The sequence below is a fragment of the Chlorocebus sabaeus genome, chromosome 13 (genome assembly GCF_047675955.1).
Source record: "Chlorocebus sabaeus isolate Y175 chromosome 13, mChlSab1.0.hap1, whole genome shotgun sequence".
In the NCBI taxonomy this organism is placed as follows: Eukaryota; Metazoa; Chordata; class Mammalia; order Primates; family Cercopithecidae; genus Chlorocebus; species Chlorocebus sabaeus.
The window spans coordinates 77,521,194-77,543,645 of record NC_132916.1 but is presented as its reverse complement, the minus strand read 5'-3'; the positions used below and the strand labels follow the sequence as shown (position 1 = coordinate 77,543,645).

Below are 22,452 nucleotides of genomic sequence, written 5' to 3'. Positions count from 1 at the left end.
CATTTTATAGTTTTATGGCACAACGCAAAGGACAAACTAAACTATATATAAGACTCACCAAAGGCTGGGCGTGGTGGCTCACGCCTGTAATCCCAGCACTTTGGGAGGCCAAGACAGGTGGATCACAAGGTCAGGAGTTCAAGACCAGCCTGGCCAACATGGAGAAACCTCATCTCTACTAAAAATACAGAAATTATCTGGGCATGGTGGCATATGCCCGTAATCCCAGCCACTCGGGAGGCTGAGGCAGGAGAACTGCTACATTGGGACGGAGGTTGCAGTGAGACAAGATTGCCGACAAGACAAGATTGTGCCACCGCAGTCCAGTCTGGGTACAAAGCGAGACTCCGTCTCAAAAAAAAAAAAAAAAAAAAAAAAAAAAGGACTCACATTCACCCTTGGGGTCTGAGAAAACAAACTTCAGGGAACAAAACTTGTGTGCCACTGTGGTGGCCTGTCCCTGGACTATGACCCCAAAGCAGGTCTGAGGGGCAGACACCTGGACCTGACACCAGATCCCTGAGCGGTCTGGTCTGCTTTGGTTCCATGGAGACTAAGTTCACTCCAGGACACCCCAGACCACAAAACCCTAGGCTTAGTATAGGCCATGCAGGGCCAGGTACCGGGCCTGTAATAAGACTGGTGTTCCAAAATGCCAGCACATACCCACAGGGCTCCACTTCATGGCACTACGGGTGTGTCGTAGTTACGTGCTAGAAACTAGCAAGAAGAAAAGGCCATGTGCAAAATGACTCAGACCACAGAGGCCAGACTTATCTGGATTTGTTACTTGAAGAAAACCGGAAGCAAAGGCACTAAAGGAACTGTGCTACTCAGGGAAGGAGACGGCAGTGAGACTGGTCATTATTCATTCCATGTGGAACGGTGGAGTCCGTAAGGTGAGTGAAATAGAGCTTTTTTCTAAACGTGACTGAGGATTACCAAGGAAAACAGTACCCACTATCAGTTCTCAAAGATGCTCAATGGTCAACTATTGTCAGCCTCATCGCCTGAATCCATATCTTTTGCTTTCCTCTGACGCTACTCACCATTGGGTCAGAATTATTACTGCCAACATGCAGAGAGCGATTTGTCAAGTCAAATCCTCCAAAACTGCAGGTTCTCTGTGGAAAAGAGGGCAGGGCAGAAAAACTCCAGTTATGCTTAAGCCAGCCGGCGGTGCACCAACCCAACAGTCCCCATTTGCAGGACATCTCTGAATCACAAATACGTGTACAGGATGAAAGTAGAACACGAGAAATGATGAGAAAAAAACACATGAGTCATGTCATAAGGAAACTTCACTCATTTTTCCCTTCACAGGCCACTGGAACTCTGCCCACCCCAGAAGTCTAGAATCCTCTTAACATGCAAAAACCAACCACTTAAAAAAAGCCTAAAAAACAACAACAACAAAACCCTCCATGAGTCCAGTGCTGTGAGATTCCCTGTCTCCAGCACAGAACTTCCCCTAACATCAGCTACATTCAGTAGAGAGAATGAAGGGATATGTGTTAGAGGATCCATGTGCTCAGGCATCCTGAAAACCCAGGTCTAAAATCCCATGGCTCTGACACCAACAGCAAGCTTTTCAAACAGACTTTCATTTTGTTTAGTTTTAAATCGCTGAGAAGAGGAGGGGGAAAGGTTATGTTTATAGTAGTCCAATCAGGCCAAGAGAATTACTCACTCACTGCTTCCCCATCCTAGCCAAAAACGCTGGTAACTTTCCCATCTAACTGACCAAGTTAAGTAATGATGACCCTTTTCTCTCAGTGAATGAAGATGCCACATTTGCCCAAAAAGAAAACGGATGAATCGGTGACTGTCTTTGACCACACTCTTTAATTTCAATAGGACAAATACTGATGTTATAAAGAATGAAAACTTTATTATCCTTTTAGGTGGTTGCAAAACTTCACAGAACTGCTTATATCTTAGTGATTTTTGTATTTGCAGAACTTGGTTAAAATTCACTGTTGTTTTTCTGGTAACTTTTTTCATGGAACAGCCTATACCTTAGTGATTTTTGTATTTGCAGAACTCGGTTAAAATTCACTGTTGTTTTTCTGGTAACTTTTTTCATGGAACAGCTTATATCTTAGTGATTTTTGTATTTGCAGAACTTGGTTCAAATTCACTGCTGTTTTTCTAGTAAGAGCCTCTGAGTGACCACCCTGCGCCCCGCAACGCACATTAATGTTACAACTAATTATCTTTTTTAAACATCAGTAATGAAAGTTTAATTGTAGATTCAGGGTTCAATATTTTGTATTACCAGTTTCTCAGAGAAGTCTAATGAACAACTATTAAATGGAAGAAATGAACAGAAAATTACAATGTATTAGGTTGGTGCAAAAATAATTGCGGTTTTGCCATTATTTTCAATGGCAAAAACTTTGATTACTTTTGCACCAACCTAATATACTATAAGCATTGCTTATTTATTTTAAAATATATATATATATAAAATTAACTGAATTGATAAAGTAGAAACATCCTAGAAGGAAAATGCCTAGGTTTTTGAAATCACAAAAATCTAGACGCAAATCCTGGTTCTGCCACTTACTTGCTGTGTGATCTCAGGTAAAGTACTTACACTCTCTGAGCTTTAGATTCCTTATTAAAATAATACTTATATCACGTTTGAAGCCTTCTAGCGCACTGCCTGGCACAAGGCATACACTCTACGAAATGCTGGTTTCTTCCATTACTTTTCATTAAGGCTGTACTGAGAATGTGGTAGTCATCCTGGCAGCTGTGATATTGAAGTTGAGGCTTAGTTAACATTATAAATATGCAAATGCAGAGGTGGAGCTCTGTTCTGGGCCTTACAATCTAATCTGGGAGTTCAACTATAAAATCGGAGCACACCAGGAATGGGCCACAAAGTGAGAGATGGCCATTGGGGTACACGGGAAGGCCAAAAGATAAGGAAAGCATTTCATGACAACCAACATCAGGATGACTCAGAGCTGTTCTTCTTCACCAGTGCTGCTGCTGCTGTTGTTTTAAATAATCTACTACCAATTTATTTTCTAATAGACATTATCCTAATTCTATATTAAATATCAATGAGCAATGTGATTTCTTTTATCGTCAACTTAACTGGACCTATATCTATTCTATAGAAAGAGAAAAACCTTTCTACACAAATATATTCACCAAATCACCTAACTGGGTAAGCAATGTTATGACCACCTCTCAAGGCTAATTTTTAACATTAACTTTCTCTTTCCAGCTTATGATGCCATGTACATTTCCTCCTTCTTGCAAAAGCAGTGATTTTATTCTAGTTTCTTTCCTGTGACTCAGGGCTTCACAGACACGGTATGGCGCCCAGATGCCTCATTATTGTATGGTTTTGCATGTCCCTGCTTTAAACTACAGCATCTACTGCAATGTTGGAGCCCAAGTTATTTCTGATGCATATGAAATAACTGACAAAGAATTTATGTGGAAACTATTACTGCAATAAATTAGAATCTCATTTAAGTTTTCATATGCCTATTGTATGCCTTTATTTCTAAAATGAAAAACTTAAAGAATGGACTAGTTTTCTTAACTACCAACTAAAACCTCTTCCAATGATAGACTAAGATATCTGGAATTGATTCTTTTTAACAGTGGAGGAGTGACAAAGAATATAACAATAAAGATTGCTTGAATTAATTTATAGCTTTTTGTATAAGATCAAGTAGTTCTTTAACAGCATTCCTTCAAAAGAGAAAATGGTCTGTAAAGAGACTCATAAAAAATAAATCAGTATATCAACCAGCCTTTAACATTGATGACCTAAATAAATGAAGCCTAAATGAAGTTTTTTTAGTTCATACACCTCCTGTACTGATAATTATAAAAACACTTTAGATAGATGCTTGGGATGAGGAGAGCTAGTCAATGGAATGGTCATGCAGTTGGAAACACATATTTTGGGGTTGAATTTAAAAATGGACAAAATTGCAAAATGTCATGCATGTCTGTTCTCTCAAACAAAAATTGAATGACCAAATAAAATACGAGACAAGTGACCACTTCCAGTGAATACAAAGCATTATCATTTCCCTGAGGTTTCATCAAGCAAATATGGCATTTTTGAAAGACAAAGAGATTGAGGTTGAAGAATAAAGGAAACTTTTAGATAAAATGAAAGAAATACATGACAAGGAGAATGGAAAATAACTTTTTAAATAAATCTAGCAAAGAAATAAAATTAGTCCCTTTTTAAAAGAGTTATTTCTATTGTAAGATAGAATGCTTATTTCCTCTTACATTCTCTGGATAATTAGAAAGTTAAATTTTGATTGTACAACTGTACTACAAGAAAAGGAATATACAAATATATAACTTCCTATTGAACACATAGTTTTACAAGTGTTGAAACTGTCCATTACTGTCTCAGGCTCACAGTATTTTAAAAATACTCAGCTTCAGACTGATACTTGAGATAGGGATTACACAACAGCACGTTAGGTGCAGGTGGTGCCTGGAGGGATTACACAACAGCACGTTAGGTGGGGGTGGTGCCTGGAAATGAGCTTGCCCAGATGTCTATACTCAATGTCAGTGAAGAATTAATCACTGGTCCATAACGCTAACTAGCACAAATCTCAGAAATATAACTTCTAGAGACAAAGCCCTCATGGAGTTATAGTATGAATCTGACAATAAGTAACATGAGAGGCACATCAACAATTCAAGGTGCTCAAATTGGGAAAATTCTCAGTATTACATGATGTAAACTCAGAGGTGAGTCATCAATTAACAGAAGAAGTGGGTCTGTTCTATCAAGGTCATGTCAAAAGGTATAAGAGCAGACGAACTGGGCAGAACACTTCTGAAAGTAAAAAATAAATACATAAAACTAAGACTGGTTATTTTTCAAAATATTGTGAGTCAGAGCAAACCAGAGGCTGAATGAGTGAGAAAGAGAATTGTTATTCTAAAGCAAAAACTCAATCAATGAAAAACTGTTGCCATGATACAGAAAGAGACAGAAGAAAAGTTCCCGCTACATACTAGCAGTATTAAAAGTATTGCAAGAATTACACGAATATCAAAGGACAGAAAATAAGATCTAGGGAGGAAGTCAACACGTGGAAATACTTGGGAAATCCAGGGGCTAGGAAGGACCTAACGATTCTTTTACAACAGAGAAAGTCGTTTTAAGAATGGCATTGACCAATCCATCTTTACTTTCACAAAAGCAGAACCCGACTGAATGAATTTAAATTACACTAATCGTCTGGGGAAGAACATCCTGTTCATGAATGTGAAGGCCCCCTGGGAAAACCACTATTGAAGGATACTCTACTCTTTCAGATCTTTAAAAGGGCCCACAGCCAACCGTCCTGAGCAGATCAAGCAAGGTGCCAGGTGACAGAGGGCCAAGAGCTGTACTTCCTCATTGTGCACCATTTTATATGGGCCACTGTGCAAACTAAAAGTTAGGTGGGAATTTCAGAAGGAAAAATATCTATATTCTGAAGTTCAAAGTAAGTCATGCCTTGAAAATAAATCTTACTAGGTCTCTGATCAGCCAGTATTAAAAGTGAAAAACATCCCCTATTCTTTCAAAGTGAGTACTTCATTCCTTGCTGAGTACAGAAGAATCTATAGGCTAGGGGAAGGCATTTCCAAATGTTGATTTGTTTATAAAGATAAGAACATTGAATAGACTTAAGTAAAACAAAAAGGCTCCCATTTTTGTTGTTGGATTTACCAACTTTCTGCTTGCCTCTACTAATAATATAAATGTGCTTTATAATGTTTTCAAATCACCGAATTGGTGACTGTGATGATGGCAGTTTTTCCATGAGCCTGCTCCTATTGCTTTAATTTTAAAACCAAGAGCAAGCATCTCTTTCCAGGGTGAAATGCCCTTCTGTTTTGAATCAGCTTCTTTGAGGTCAAGTAACACAATGGCCGAGAATCAAGACAGTCACTCCTGGAGGCAGCCAAACCCCACCCCTGTACCCTGGAAGCCCCTCTCTGGATCAGCTTCAATGCTTATTTTAATGGGCACTCAAACAGCTTCATCTGACAAGAGGAGAAATGGAAGAGAAGGTGAAAGTTGCCTGGAAGTGAAAGCAGGATTTGAAATTGAAGGTGATGGTGGGATGTGCCCTGACATCATGAGCAGGAGAGAGGGGAGAAAGCCAGTCCCCGCAGAAGAAAGGCCATAATGCTTGACTGCACATCACAGAAATGACAAGGCCGTCCTCGGGACCATCTTTGTGACTCACAGACTTCTGGTGGATTCTCAAGAGAACCCTTTTAGTACAGCGGTCGACCGTGGCGGCCCACTTCCTCTTTGCCTCCTCATCCTCCTCCAGCAGGCACCGCCTCAGGTCCTGTCTCTCAGCCTTGCTCAGGGTCCTGTCTGAGGCAGGCCGCACTAGCTGGGTCAGGTTCAGGTGGCTGTACAGGCTCCTCTCCACCACGTAGGTGATATTGAACTCGCTGACCGAGGTGCGCCCCCGCACCCTCCTGCCGGGGAAGCCACAGCTCCCGCCCCCTTTGCCTTTCTGCCGGAGCAGCTGCAGGTCACAGGTGGTGCTGGTGGTGCCTTTTCTGGAGGGACGCTGGCAGAGAAAAGCTCTAGAACAGGAATAATTAGTATCCGTTTTCTTCAAGCGGATTTGCTTCCGGACACTCTGAAACTCCTCCAGGGACACCAGAAGGTGGTGCCTGCGACGGTGGTTGTCATAGAAGCAAACACCATCCGTACTTACCCCGTGGCTCAGGGACCCGAGACTCTTCTTCATCTCCCCCTCGGTGAGGGAGCGGGACACTTTCTGGGCCTTTTCTTCTTCTGGGTAGGAGAAGAATGTCCCCATCTTCTTGGGGGGCTTAATCAGGCCCCGACTCTCTCCTTTGCTGAAAGTTTTGACCAACTTCCGGCCAGCCCCCCAGGTGTCCAGGCTGCTGGAGGATGGAGACGTGGTGAGAGAGTCTGAGTCATCTTCGGGAGGTTTCTCAGGAGAGCCATCAAAGAAAAAAGGCTTCTTGTGCACACCAGAGTAGAGGGCGGACCGTTCATCCAGGACCGGCGAATTCTCGAACACGTGCTCCTCCCCACCTGGAGGGAAACCAACAGCATCTCTTGTGAACACACCTTTGCATTCTTGCATACGTCTTTCTTTACACCCACCACCCTGCAAAACATAAGCTAGCCCATATAGATAGCTAGCCCACAGCAATATCTTTCTCCCTATCACGACCCTCTTTATAAACCCAGCTCCCACTTACATATGTACAGAAAAATGAAAATATACTGTGAAAATATATGGTTTCACATGAGCTTAACGTTAAAAGGTTTCAGATGTGTTTTCTCCTTCTTTAAATATCTCTGTAGAGCTAACACCTTCACAGTCGTATTTAAAATGCCATTTGCAAAATCTAAGCTAGCCATAATCACAATATGCCTTAGCATTTCGACATAATGCCCTCCCCAGTTTGTAAATGCAACCCTCTGAAACTAGGAATCAGGATCTTTCCCCCTTCTGAAAGGCACTCCTTTATGTTGGCTCTGGTGACTTTTTATAGTTGGAGTGTGATAAATGTCATGTGGCTGACAGTGATTGTTTTATTGGTACATATGCCATTTGAGCGATTAAATCTCCAAGGAAGTTTTGGTGGGGAGAAACACTATAAAGGGTTGTATCCTGCAAATGTGACTGACAAATCATCTCCAGCTGACAGGCCAAATGTAAAAAGTCAGGAAACTCGCTGATCCCGGCCAGATACTCCCATCAACTCAGGCCTCGCTAGGAAGCAACAAGGGCGTTTAAGGGCCCTGACACGCAGGCAGCTCCAGGGTCCCACTGGTCTCAGGGATTCCAGCTCTTGAAGCCCTCACTGGAGCCAGGTGGCAAGCCAAGCCCTCCAGAGCCCAGTGGAAAGGTTTGGACTTGCTGGCAGGAAAACCGAGTTCTTTTCCGCATGTGTTATGTGAACAGATGTGAGAAAAGAAGTAGGTCAAACTGTGGGTGTAGCGATCCCAACTGGCTGTGTCCCTTTAATTATAGGGAAACTTTGAGCTCTGCAGCTTTCCACCCGCTGAATTGTGAAGAGGAAAAAAGGAAAAGTTCCTTGGAACAGAAGGATGGCACTAAATATACCAGCTGGGACGAGGGCGCCAGTGTGTGGTAAATGTCAGAGAAAAGGGGAGCTATGTTCAGTTCAGAGCAAAACTCAGAGGGGGAAAGAACGGCAGCAGTCCTTTAAAATTCTAAAAATGGCTTACTTTCCCAATTGATGGGATTTATAGGTACAAATCTAACAAAAACGAAAAAAAGAACAGCTGCTATTAAATACAACCAAAGGTCAACTTTACATTCATGTCCAGCAGACGTTGGTGGGGAGGGTGGGAAGTGGGAAAGAAGATGTAAAAATCTGCCTGGCCTAGAGTCCCCTGAAGAATTGTTCAGGGATCTTTCAGGGGGACTTTAAAGGCAGGATTTGGGGTTCTAACAGAAATTCACCAGTCCAGAGGCAGGGTACAAATACCCTGGAAGTTTCCCGCTCCTTCCTCGGGACACCTGACTGACAAGGTGTGAAGACCAAGGGTTCTTATGCTGTTGGAAATAAAAACGGCAACCTCTTCTAGTTACAGTCTACCCTCCACTTCCAAGAAGAAGTGACTGAGCCAGGACTAGAGGCACAACCTGTGGCAGGGGCAGCCCAACCATGGACTTCTTTATTAAAGAAGTCGAGTGTGGGTGTGGCTTCACCATCTGCCCAGGTGTCCATGCAGATGTGCAAAGGCCCTTCTCCACCCACAGTCCTAAGGGGTTTCAGAGAATTCAGGTGAGTCCACCCTGCGTATCCTAAGGATCTGTCACTCAGCAGCTGTTTTGGACATTTTCTGGGCTCTGTGCTTAGGACTGTCGTCAGAGATTCCAATACTTTGGTGTCACATCTGAGTCTGGAACCAGCTGGTGAACGCATGTCCATGACGAATGTAGCTCTATTCTCGGGTTCAGGAAAGTCAGCATCTGGTAAGGGATTGTGAGGGATATGTAGTAAATGCTTCCCAAGAGGCTGCATCTGCTGGTGCTGAGGGCAGGCCTCCCGTAGTGCAGGCTGTAGTGCACTGGGCCTGACCAGTGGCCTAGAATCCCAACCTTGACCTGGACTGCTTGAACTTGGAGCATTTCTTCTCTCATCCTTCTCTGACGTAAGCATACAACTCTCCTACTGGAAGAGTGACCTTCAAGATGAGCTCACTCCATCACATTTGCTGGGATTTGCTTCACATGAAGGCCTCCATCTATCTTCTTCAGCTGAGACCGGCTTACCAAAGGCAAGGTGATTTTGGCAGGAGGAGAGAGGTAGGCTATGGGCTGACTTAATGCCAGGAACTCAGGGGTATGCTCTGCATCCAGCCCGACTCTGCCACTCACAGTTCCATAACCTTGGGCAATTTCTTCCTGGCTCTGAGGCTCTGTTTCCTCATCTGTAATAATGCCTACCTATCTTTCCATAATATCCCTGGCAAAGCTGTTGTGATGATAACAGTAAACATTATCCTCATGAAAGAGTTACGTGAAGGTGCTGCATGAGCTGAAAAGCTTTCTACAAAACTGGTGATTCATTCCTGGAGAGAACTGAGTGCGAGCAATGAGGGAAGGAAGGGTGTCCATTCTACGGCAAAGACACAGAAATGGGCAGGTAAAGGGCACTGATGTAGCCTAGATTAAAGACTGGCCAGGGTTGTCCATGCCAGGATAAGGACTTGAAACCCAGGGTGCAAGGGTGAGAGTGAGTGAAGAACTGATCTCTCTCCTGGCTCTCCAAGGACTTCAGACCTGGTGGGGGAGGGAGGTGGCAGCGGAGTGAGAACACGCAGCTGTCAGGAAGCAGAATGCCTGGACGTCGTGCTGGGCCTTCTGCTGGCTGGCTGAGGGGCCAGGAGTCAATTACTCAGCCTCTTGGAGTCTCAGTTTCCTCATTCGTGAAATGAGGATGGTGTAAGTGCTTACTGCTGGTAGCCATTCTGAGGATGACATTAAAGAGAACATAAAATCTAAAGTGTTTGGGAAAGTGCCCGGCACGTGGCATGCCCTCAATACATGATCATTATCATACAGACAACTTGGTATTAGCACAGGCACGCAGGAAGTTAAAGGATCAACCCTTTGTAAGTCCAAGGGCGGGGGAGTTGGGGGGGCGCCTCCTGGAGTATGAATCCTTCCTGCTCTGCGAGATGGACAGGGGCCAAGGTAGCCTCTTCCAAGTACCACTGCCAGTGAGGACCCTCAGAGAGTTCTCTGTTGTGCAGGGGTTGGAGGAAGTTCCAGTTTAGCAGGGAATTGGGAGGTAACCCAAAGCAGGCGCCTTGAGCAACACACACACCTGGGGCCTCTCCTGAGAAGACGGTGAGCTTGGCCAATGGCAACTCAGCTCCCTGACTCATCAGATGCCAGAGTGTACCTTAGGATTGGAGCTCACTAAATCCGTCTTCCATCTGGGAAGCCTGATTTGTGTCCAGATAAATTAAAGTTCAGAGCCAGAATTCCATATGGTTATTACTTTTTACTCTAGAGTTACCCCTTTCGGTATATTTTTCCTTTTCAACCAATGCCTCTCAAAGATAGTTGGACTGATTTATTCTGACATAAATATGCAAATTACAATGTTTGTATTTTTAATCATGTTATTCTAGTGGAAAGGCTGCCTTAACACACCACTATCATGTGTGAAGGGCCCACTGGGGAACAGGCCCAGGACTAGGTACTTTACCCACATTATCTCAGTTATGGATGAACCCCACCCATCTATTTGTTATATTTGAGACTTGATTTTGGCCGAGTGTTCATGAGATTTGTTACAAAGTGTGCCCTTAAAGTTGAATGTTGGCAATCCCATATGGTTCTCCCTAACAGTACCAACTGACACTGTCTGTGATTGCAGTAACGGTCGCCACAGGGTACATTCAATACTGTGGAATTCACAACTGGTGGGCAGGTATTAAAACACCCAAACGTAAAATCAGCATTGTATCCAAATGTAAACAGAATTACCACGCAAAAAGATACCCTTATGAAACCCCAGAATTGAAAACAACCCTAGTTTACGAAATTGGCCATAAAGCTGATTTCTCTCCCTATGTTTTTCTTTTCCCTTCTAATGCCCATTCTCTCACAGTTACCCACTTAGCTTCAGTATTATTCTAAGGGATTTAAACCCATGAATAATAGCAAACACAAATTAAAAGCAGCAATACAAACAAAAAACCCTGATCTTTGCAAATAAGGGGAAATTCATTTCTTTACATGACTTTATTTTATTTCTATATAACAAAAATGCCTCTACAGAAATAATTTTAAAACCTACATGTTAAAATTTGGAATTCCTCACAATGTAGATATGACATTTTAACAAGTAATGCGCTTTTTTTTAAAGCATATTCTTTCCAGTATTTTTATCCAATTCAATTATTATCATTTTTCAAACAGAAAAATCTTACTTTTTTATTTTACCTTTTTGGGGAGAATTTATAAGATACTGCAAATGCACATTACTAACGAGAGAGATGAATAAGGTTGAGATTTGAACTGTCATAATGATACTTCAAAGGCTAACTATTCATTTCAATAAATCCAAGTTGATGTCTCTTTTGACATTATTGTTTCACCTGGCTAACTCCAGCAATACAAGTCTTAAAGATTCCCTTAGAATCCTAGGTCCTTAAAGCCCCCATTTGAATTGAGACTTGAGACTCTCTACAGGAAGAACAAATCATCCCTGAGAAACTGAAAGGGATATTAGGTGCTTTGATTATTAGGCATTTCTTCAAAATGTACGTATATGAAATTTGATCTAAATTCACTGAGCAAGAACCATAGTCCTTTTTGGGATTGGAGACTCATGTGAAAAAGTTAGAAAGTTTATATAAAATGGTATAAGCTCATACAGGAAGCTACACTACACTTCGAGAAAATTTCCATTTCCCATCTTTTAAATTTAAATGACTAAGCACCGCAAACGCCTGACACCAGGACCTTTCATTCCATCACATCATCGCATCTGAGCACCACTCTTCTGACAGGCACAGTTCTGCCAGATGTAGCCAGAGCTCAACGCATTTTCCACTTGAAATCGTATCCCTTTTCTACTGAGAAACTGACCCCAAATGATTTCTTTTGGAATAACCAGGGTGGAGTTGGCCTTTTTTTTTTTTTTTTTTTTACCTTCAGTGCTGGGTTTTTTCATTTCTTCCACCCTAATTAGTTTCTTTCTGACTCTGCGAGTGGAGTTTACCAGCTTGTGTAACCTCTTAAACTTCACCGACTCCTCGGTCTCATCATCCGATTGTTCTCTTGACTGGCAAAGAAACAAAGGAAAAGTTAATCAGGTAATTGCTCCAAGCTTTGCCTGTGCGGCTGGATATAGCTGGCCTTGCTGCCAGTCTGATCCTCGGCAGCTCTGTTGCTGAACTTGGGGAACCAACAAATTTGCCCAAGAGGTTTACAAAGCACCACATACCATCTTAAGGTCTAATTCGGGGTAGAATTAGGTCCTAGGCACCGAAACACACATCCTTGCCCTCCACTGGCCTGTGGGGGCATCTGTCTCAATTACTTCTTTGTCCTCTTTTAGGAGGACTCCGGCAGGACTCTCCCTCCAATGCTGGCCCTGTAATTCCAGTTTCACTGCTGTGGTTTGGGTCAGGCTCTCATCTGTCTGGCCCATCAGGACTTGCTGTTTAACGTGGTCATCAACTACTTCTCCAAACCAAAATTCTGTTGACTTTTTCCAGCCCTCCCCCAAAAATCAAAAACAGCAGGGCAGGAAAGGGAAAGAGATGCAAACAGCCTCTTCTATCCCATTGGCTAAGACTGTCTGCCACATTGCAGCCAGCCCTTCCGCCTCTCCCGGCTCCTTCTAAGGGATCACAAGGCGAATGTGAGGACAGACCCTGCATTCCTCCAAGAGAGACAAGGGAAAAGGCTGACCTTTCAGCCATACAGTACAGTCCATATTCCCCACAGCCCATTGCACTTTGCAGGGAGTCAGCATGCTCAGGCCCAGCTGTTTTCCCTCAAGTATCAAACATTACAGAGAGAGGGAAAAAAAATCTCTCTCTGCAGCAGTGACCCAGGCTAAAAACAATCCTTTCCTTGTGAACGAAATGAGGGTTTCATTTCTAAGTCAGCTCCAACATTCAATATGCAGCTTCGTCTGTTGTATCTGTTCAAAATGTGAAACAGCAAAAGAGGTCTCCGGCTAAATGAGCGTGCAGCACTGGTGCGTGGGCAGGCCTGGGAGCAGCCGCCTCGGCACACCCTGTGCAGCGGATGAGCAATTTCAGCTCACATCGCATGTCCTGACAACAACCTTCTCTCCATTTCCTCCAACCCCGTTCATGGAATAGTAGGAAGACAAATGCCCCAAACGAACACACAAAACAAAAACAAGCCCCATCTCTGAACACGAGTCTAATGTAGAGACTTTTCTCCTGAAGAAAAGCTCTCACTAATCTCAGTGTTACAGACAATAAAACAGATAAGCAAGAGTTGCAGATAATACCTCAAGAGAAGAAGAGGTAGAGTTTCTATGCGTTACTTAGGCATAAAAATGGTGCATGTTGTGAGTCCTCTTTGCACTGTGGCACAAACATTAGTACAAGGATAGTAAGGGATATAAACAACAGATTTCCTGGCCTCTGTCCTCACCCTGAAACTCAAGGCATGGAGCCATGGGACTTTCTCCCTGTATGACTATCAGCAAACTGTTTACCCACTTATGGTTAACTATAAACCTAACATCAGCAAGTCACCAGGCAGGAGTGTTTCTCAGACTTCTCTTCTGTAAAGTGTGTCGATATCTATGTCCAATTTCTCTAAAATTCCTAGATAAAATGTTGCCTGCAAGAGTCAGAATTAAAGCTAAGTACTGGTTACCTGGTAATAAAGAATGGGAACTGGACTCCCAGGGGAGAAGCTACACTGGATGCTGGCAATTAGGCTTAAAACTGAAAATTTTAAAAAAAAATTAGAATAATAATTGTAGTTCCTAATACAGAATGGTATTGTCTGGTTTGAGTTTCATTTATACTTGGTTGGATTGTTGACGTGTGATGAAACGGCTGGAGCGGTCAACCAGAGGAATGAGAACTTGGTTAACCCTCATTCTGGGTAACCAGCACCTGAAAAACCCACAGTGCATGGAATTACATATAAACATTTAAAAACATTCTGCCCTCTTGATGTAGCTCAAAAGCCAAGCAATTCTAATGGAAGAATAATCAATATTATGTTATAGAAAGTCTCTATAACTATCAATGGGACAAACCCAGAATATGTCTCTAACCCTCACATTTAAAAATGTTGAACTCAAATGAAAATGCAATAGGTACAGATTGTTTGTAATCAAAATACAAGAAGCTGTGTTATAGGATGAAAATTACTGACGTGTATACCTCATACCTAGTTTGCTGGTTGGTGGTGGTGGTGTGGGCATGTGTATGCATGGGATAGTGGGCAGTAAGAAGAGAAATGGGGTATAGAAAAAAGCAATACAAAAATTTTAGTCCACAAAGACACAAATCATTATATGCAGTAGAGTGAACTTTCCAAGGAGAAATCAAAATAGTTAAACCAGGACAGCAGATTTAAAGGTGTTGCCTTCCTCATAAAGTCCTAGTTTCCTCTGCCCAGATTCACTGTGGCAAAAAATAACATATTTCAGGTACTTATTTGTTTTCACAAGTTCCATTTATTTTTGAGAAACATACCTTTGAATTATACCTTCGAATTATACTTCTTTATACCTTTGATTTAATGCTATTTTTATTTTTCTAGAAAAATCAAGATTTGGAGGTGTTTATCATTGACAAATCACAAACCATGGCAACCAAGTCCTTCTTTTCCGTGATTATGTTTTGGACACTAGACAAGATAGATGTGGCACAATTTATATGAAGAAAAATGCAACATAAAACCCAGGTCATCCAAGAAATGTGTGTGTGTGTGTGTGTGTGTGTGTGTGTGTGTGAAACAGAAATTTTCCTAGAAGTCAGGCTAGAAGTTACTTGAGTTCAACAACCTATCCCAAGAATGTATTGCTGCATCCATGATACTGATGGAGAGGTGTTGACTTCTCACTTCCTACTGAGTACAGAGGAAAAAAGGGTTGTGAAATATTTGCCTTTGAAAAATTCTCTCCAGTTGTTTTAACAGAAAAACGCTGTAAAAGGCTTGCATTTCTTCTAAACTGGAGAGTAAATCTTGAATTCCTCATGTCATATTTCTCTTTTTAAGTATATTCCACTTCCCAATGCTGAAAATAACATAGCATGTCTTTCTTTTTTTTCTTTTGTTTTGAGATGGAGTCTTGCTCTGTCTCCCAGGCTGGAGTGCAGTGGCGCGATCTCGGCTCACTGCAACCCCCACCTCCTGGGTTCAAGCGATTCTGAAGCCTCAGTCTCCCGAGTAGCTGGGATTACAGGCACATACAACCATACCCAGCTAATTTTTGTATTTTTGTAGAGATGGGGTTTCGCCATGGTGGCCAGGCTGGTCTTGAACTCCGGACCTCAGGTGATCTGCCCAACCTCGGCCTCTCAAAGTGCTGGGATTACAGGCGTGAGCCACCATGCCCGGCCAGCCCGTCTTTTTATTCAGGAAATATACCACCAGGGATGGGGGCTTGAGAATTTTTATATTTATAAATATCAAAAATATATAATTTTTAAATTTAAATACTGTTTATATTTTAAAAGAAATCTTCCTATGTGAAGAACTTTGTAGAAGATAGAGGAAATCTGCATTGCATATAAAATAAATGATTGATTTTGGGAAATAGGCTCAGCACTATTATAGAACAGGTTTTAAATAAACTAAAGTTAAAAAATAAAAGTATATATTCACACACATTCAAACATGAGATAGTGTGGCCTCCCCTCCCTTGTCCCACCCTGGGTCAGAGTTAAATAGCTCATCTTCTAAACAAGAAGGTGAGCTCAATCATACAGACAGCTCCTCACCAGAAAACCTTCAAGAGAAAAAGGCAACTTATCCCACCAAACGCTGTGGAAAAGTGGATTTCCAATACTGTAAACAGAAACATTTGATTTCCAGCCTCTCCTCTGCAGACTTTTTCCAGCAGAAAGCCCATATGGCTCAACTTTTAATTACTTTGGCTAATGCTATATGTAGTAATTCTGTGGTGAATGCTTAAGTGTTTCATTTCTGGTTTCCATAGCAACATTACATCAGATTGCAGACAGCTGGCTCCACAGTTTTAAACCATAACAAATTGACCAAGCCAAGACACAAAACTATAGCTGCTTTAAAGAGATAGCACACCATTCGCCAGCCAGACCGCTGAATGAGGAACCTATGGGGCCCGTTTGGCACCCGGAGGAGGGTGGAGCCTCCCTCCTTCCCAGCTTCTTTTGGAACAAGTGTATCCTTGACACATCTGCAATGTTCTAATAGGAAAGACATGGAGCCAGCGTGGAGAACTTTTTATAACACAGCTATACGCTGGATGATCAGAAGAAAAGGAACAAAATGAATAGCATCTGTAAGTACAAACATTTGTGTGCCGGAGCTCATTAAATGCATCCCCTCACTGCTCCAAGTAAACCTGTCACTGCTGGTAGGTAACAGATACTTCACCGGACCCTGTAACAGTTCTTGGGACTACAGAATGCAGAGTAAATCCTTTTCAAAAGCCATATGGCACAGTTGTGCAGGCACAGTGGCAATATGCTGCAATAAAGGTTAAAACAAACTTGCAAGGAGCAACTAGAGCCTTTGGAGGACCACTTGAGACCGCCACACTCACTGATCACAGGATTACAACTCTGCCCTTTGCAGAAGCACTCTCACTCACCTTCTTTCCCTAGCTCAAAACACACAACACGCTGTCACAATTAACACCCAGACTAAGCCCACTTATCTCCCCCGGCGCCACATAATACCGAGAGATATTTAAACATTTCTCAAAAGCAATTTGAAACTGGAAATGTACTTGCTTGTGAAATTCACACTGGTCTGTCTAACCTAGCGCATGATCAGACATATATGCTCCAGCTTTCTAGGTCGGCTGTGCTACAGCATTAATCTTAAAGTTAAGAGAAGGAAGCCAATCAGATATAAGCTTATGAAAACCAATGTGCAACACTGTCTGAATGCAAGTCCTCCCCAGGAAAAGCCTCCACAATTCACAGCTGAGCCATATATGCTCATTGTCTCAAATTCTCAAAATAATATTCACTATTCTCCAAAAGTTACACATTTTCACTGGTGAAAATGTCGGGCAAAAAAGTTCAGGGTTAACAGGTAGGGAAGTAAACAAAGGAAGAAGGGCAAATTTAGAGGAATTTAAGAAGGAAAGAGAGAGAAACATCATAGGCAGGAGCAGCAAAAACTTTTACTTGAAGCAACAGAAAACACATTCTTCCTTTCCCATTAAACGCATTCAGTGACTTACCGGCTTCGGCATTTAGCAAGTCTAAGGGGCAATTCTGAAGACGTCCGGTACCTCCCACCCCCCTCCCCACTCGGAGAGTGTCTTCACTCTTGTGGCATCAACTCTGCAATCTCAAAATTAGGATTAGGCACTCCTGGAACATGTCTCTGTGGAGTTACATGATCAGGCAGGCTCCACCGTCACAGCTCAGTATCCGAAGGAGAAAGGGGAAGACACTGGATTCAATTAGCTTCTTTCTGCTTGCTGACTGATTCCCCAGTCGCTTGCTAACTGCATAACTTGCAAGAAAGGCATAAGTCATCAGCTCTAAGCAAATCTCCTATTCACCACAAGGAAAAAAGGGAGTGTTGTGCATGGCCAACAATCCCTGTTTTCACTGAGGAAGGCTCTCTGACCTCCTGCTGGCCTCCAGTTCCTTAATTACTGTCTATGGAATTCCAGAGACAGAAAAAAGAACGCGAGAATCTGAGCAAATCCAGGACAAGGAGGACAAGGACTAACCCTTAAAAAGATCTCTTTTGCAGACATTCTTCTGAACACCCCCTTAAGGGAGTAGTCTCAATTGAAAATAGACACCTTCTGATGGCTATTTTTGAAATTACTGAATTAAAACTTATGATTGTGGTTTTCTCCTAGAGTTGTCACTTTCTCTCTCCCCATTCCTTTTTAAAATTTTAACAAGCAGAGTAAATGTAGGATATTTCCCCTTCATTGGTGCTTCTAAAACTCTCTTAACAAATTGTTTTAATGCCCATTTCAAAGCATCTGAGTTCTCCTGCATTCTAGAAATGTGAGCATGAGGACTGTGTCACAAGATGATCATTTAATTTTCTCAAGGATCTCAGGGGAGCTGCTAGGCACATGCTGTTACTTAAACAGAACATTGTCTAAACAACACAGGACTAAAAACCCATACAAAGTCTCCATGACGTGGGCTGCAAGTCACGTTTGTCTTTTCAGGGCTAAGTTCATTTACTTGGGTAAGTCACTTATTCCCACAGCACAGTTTGAGCTGCTTGTTTCTAGATGTCCCTCCTATTGGGTGAGTCTTGATGTATGATGCTTGAGCCCATCTCTTTATAGGACATCACACAACATAAAATACCTAGCTACACAGGACTCAGGGATGTGTATGAACCACTGTCCCTCCTTAAAATGACAGAAATTTAGAGTTGGACAGGATTCAGAGTTTACCTAAACTAAAAACAGCCAGGCACAGTGGCTCACACCTGTAATCCCAACATTTTGGGAGGCTGAGGCAGGCGGATCACTTGAGGCCAGGGGTTCGAGACCAGCCTGGGCAACATTGTGAAAACCTATCTCTACTAAAACTATAAAAATTAGTCAGGCGTGGTGGCATACACCAGTAATCCCAGCTACTCAGGAGGCTGGGATAGGAGGATGGGTTGAGCCCGGGAGGCAGAGGCTGCAGTGAGCCAAGATTGCCCTACTACACTCCAGCTTGGGTGACAGAGTGAGACTCCGTCTCAAACAACAACAACAACAAAAGGGAATTGGAATACGAAGCTCCCAAGTGGAGGCTCATGTTCTACCGTGCACACGTTACAGGTTCTGCATCAGATCACCAGAGCTCCATCCCCTTTTCCTTGGCTCTTGTCTTGCTCTTCTTCCCTGGGCAGGCTGGTGTCTCTCACTACTTGCCAAGAATTAAACTCCCTTCTCCCACTCTGTCTTCTGCTCAGAAGTATCTCCTCCCAACCTTTATGGAATTTCCTCTTCTTTCTCCTGCAAGGGCTCACCACACCTTCCCTACACTGCCCAGTTCCCTGTTTCACAAACCGATTGTCCCACAAACTCCTCCACCCCTGCCACCACCTGATGGCCCAGGTGCTTTCGTGATGTTGTACTTCCAATACTTGGATTTGTCCAAAGCTCACCATTTCCAGGCACTGTGCTCCACATCTGCATACATGATCCCATGTCACAGCAATGGCAGGGGCAGTATCTGAGACTGCATGGTTTTGCTCCTGTGCCACTACCTACTCAACAAGGCCTTTCTTTGTCCAAGACTGACAACTGTGCTGCAAAGCTATGCCTACCCTTCCTTAAAACTGAGTGTAGGCATTTTCCACCGAATTCCTTCGTTACAGGGTAAAAACGAAGACAATGAGAGTACCCCAATGAGACTGGGGTAAAGGGAAGGGGATTAGCCCAAGGTCTCAGGGGTTAGAACAACCTGGGTTTCATTATCAAGTTCTCTAGCAAGTCACTTTACTTTTATGGGTCTTAATATTCCTGCACATAAATTTGGTATAGTAACATTTTTCTTACAGTGTGGTTGTTTTAAATACTATGTACATGAAATCCTTATTGAACTGGAGTTCAATAAGGACTTAATATTTTTACTATTATTATTATTATTACTATTATTATTACTATTTGAGATGGAGTTTTGCTCTTGTTGCCCAAGCTGGTGTGCAATGGCTCAGTCTCAGCTCACTGCAACCTCCACCTCCCAGGTTCAAGCAGTCCTCCTGCCTCAGTCTCCCAAGTAGCTGGGATTACAGGCACCTGCCACTACGCCTAGCTAATTTTTGCATTTTTAGTAGAGATGGGGTTTCACCATGTTGGCCAGGCTGGTCTCAAACTCCTGACCTCAGGTGATCTGCCCCCCTTGGCCTCCCAAAGTGCTGGGACCATAGGCATGAGCCACCATGCCCAGCCTTATTATTAAGTCTGCAGTCTTCTATTCATAACTCACTAGAGTTCAGACAACACCTAATTTTCACAAACTTTTATTTTAGGTGCTGTGTAAATAGCAAAGACCGCTTAAAAACCCAACAACCAGGCCGGGTGCGGTGGCTCACACCTGTAATCCCAGCACTTTGGGAGGCCGAGGTGGGTGGATCACAAGGTCAGGAGTTCGAGACCAGCCTGACCAAAATGGTAAAACCCCGTCTCTACTAAAAATACAGAAATTAGCCGGGCGTTGTGGCACACATTGTAATCCCAGCTACTCAAGAGGCTGAAGCAGGAGAATTGCTTGAACCTGGAAGGGGGAGTTTGCAGAGATCATGCCACTGCACTCAGGCCTGGGTGACAGAGCAACACTCCATCTTCAAGGGGAAAAAAAAAACAAAAAAACAAAAAAAAAACCAACAACCAGCCGGGCACAGTGGCTCATGCTTGTAATCCCAGCACTTTGGGAGGCCAAGGCAGGCAGATTACTTGAGGACAGGAGTTGAAGACCAACCTGGCCAACATGGTGAAACCCCATGTCTACTAAAAATACAAAAATTAGCCAGGCATAGTGCATATCTGTAATCCCAGCTACTCAGGAGGCTGAGGCACAAGAATCGCTTGAACCCGGGAGGCAGAGGCTGCAGTGAGCCGAGATCATGCCACTGCACTCCAGCCTGGGCAACAGAACAAGACTCCATCTCAAAAAACAAAAACAGAAAAAACCAACAATCTTTGTACATGTGAAAGCTAGTCATATGGCCAGCATCTGAGGCTGGTTCTGGACAGGCTGTTCAGATACAGAGAAGACTGAGCCAGCACAGGTTCAGATCCCCTCTGTGCCACATGGGGAGAGGGTGTGGCTGCGGGCATGTTTCTTCTCTCATCTCTAAGACAGGCAGTGAGAAGAATCCTAGGGCTCTCTGGAGGATAAAACGAGACCTTGAATGTGAAGCCTAGAGCTTGGCAGGTAGGGAAGTCCTCGTTCCATGTGAAATACACATGAAGTTCGTGCCCTGATTTATCCAGATACTTTGGAGAGGGTGGCAGGAAAGATACATCCCCACTTCTTCCCCTAAGCGGCCTCTCCTCACAGCACAGGACTTGGGGAGTGTCCTAAGAGGATGGGAGACAGAGCCGATCTTGTCCACCCCTTTTTAACCTCACTGCCACGCCCCTCAGGGGGTGATTCAGGTACTTACCAAGATACTCGATGTTGGGCCCTTTGTGAGGACGTACCATGGCTTGACTTTCAGAAAATGGGAGGCTCCCCAGGCCAGGAGCCTTGTCTGATCTCCTTCTCCTTGTATTCCTAGTACCCACCCATAGTAGACCCCCCCCCCCCATAAATATCAGTGTGATAACTGTGGAATGAAGAAGTTGAGACTCCCCAGCCCTGTGGCTCCCAGCCCTGGCCATGTGTCAGAGTAAACTGTGGGATATTTGAAAGACTAGACTGAGTCAGGCCACCCAGGGAAGCTCCCTGGTGAGGGATGGATTGGGGGATAGACTTTGTGAGGAAACGCCACTGCTGGTCCTGTTCTCTGGGTGGCGGGCTTGAACACAGTAGGTGTGCAAATTTGCTGAGAAGGGATTTCAGTATTTGACTCCTCTGGCAAGGAATTGTTCCTCATTAGCTCCTTGGAACAAGGTCCAAAAGCCTTATCGTGGAATATGTGACTGTGCATGGTCAGATTCAGTTTCTGGTACATTGTGCTCCATTCTTCAGATACCACGTGGTGGACAGGGCATCAGAGTACCTGGTCCTCACCCCCTGCTTCCTCGCAGCATCTCAAACACCCCATGCCCATCACTGCCCTGATGGCTCCTCTTCTGCAAACAGCTCTGCTGACTGCATCCACACCCCTAACTCCTACGCATCCTTCAAGTTTCAGTCTGCATATTGCCTCCTCTGGAAAGCCCTCCTGGCTTTGCTCCTCATCTCCTTTAGATTAAATATATTTTATCCAAGGACTTAGCACATATATTGTCATCGCTAGATTCCCTAGCCCATCACTAACTGTCACGCAGACAATGAGCCTGACCACATTCATTTCCACATCTGTATGTTAGTAGCATTTATTGTTTCTGACTACATATGACATATATTATTAAAAATTTGGAGAATGCAAAAATGCACAAAGTAGTAAGAGAAATGACATATCATCCCATACTCAGATAGAAAACTTGCTAATATTTTGGTTTATGCCTTCCCACTTTTTCCCCATACACACACATATGCACACACACACAAAATATACCCTGATGTTTCTGGATGTTTCCTTTTTCTCTACAAGAAAGGGT

General features: G+C 43.3%; 1 protein-coding gene across 4 annotated transcripts in view; it reads right to left on the bottom strand.

Annotated features, from left to right (window-relative positions):
- SASH1 (SAM and SH3 domain containing 1) overlaps positions 1-22,452 on the bottom strand; it is a 281,301-nt gene that overhangs the window by 25,377 nt on the left and 233,472 nt on the right. For 2 of the 4 annotated variants that reach the window (XM_008006716.3, XM_008006712.3), the window contains exons 9-11: positions 12,198-12,330; positions 6,735-7,081; positions 1,050-1,124 (exon numbers count right to left, since the gene is read on the bottom strand). In XM_008006716.3, coding sequence (XP_008004907.3) covers positions 1,050-1,124; positions 6,735-7,081; positions 12,198-12,330 — 555 coding nt within the window. Of the gene's footprint in view, positions 1-1,049; positions 1,125-6,734; positions 7,082-12,197; positions 12,331-12,492; positions 13,180-17,448; positions 17,862-22,452 lie in introns of those variants that run through there. The other 2 variants (XM_038000687.2, XM_073022560.1) reach the window with 2 other exon arrangements.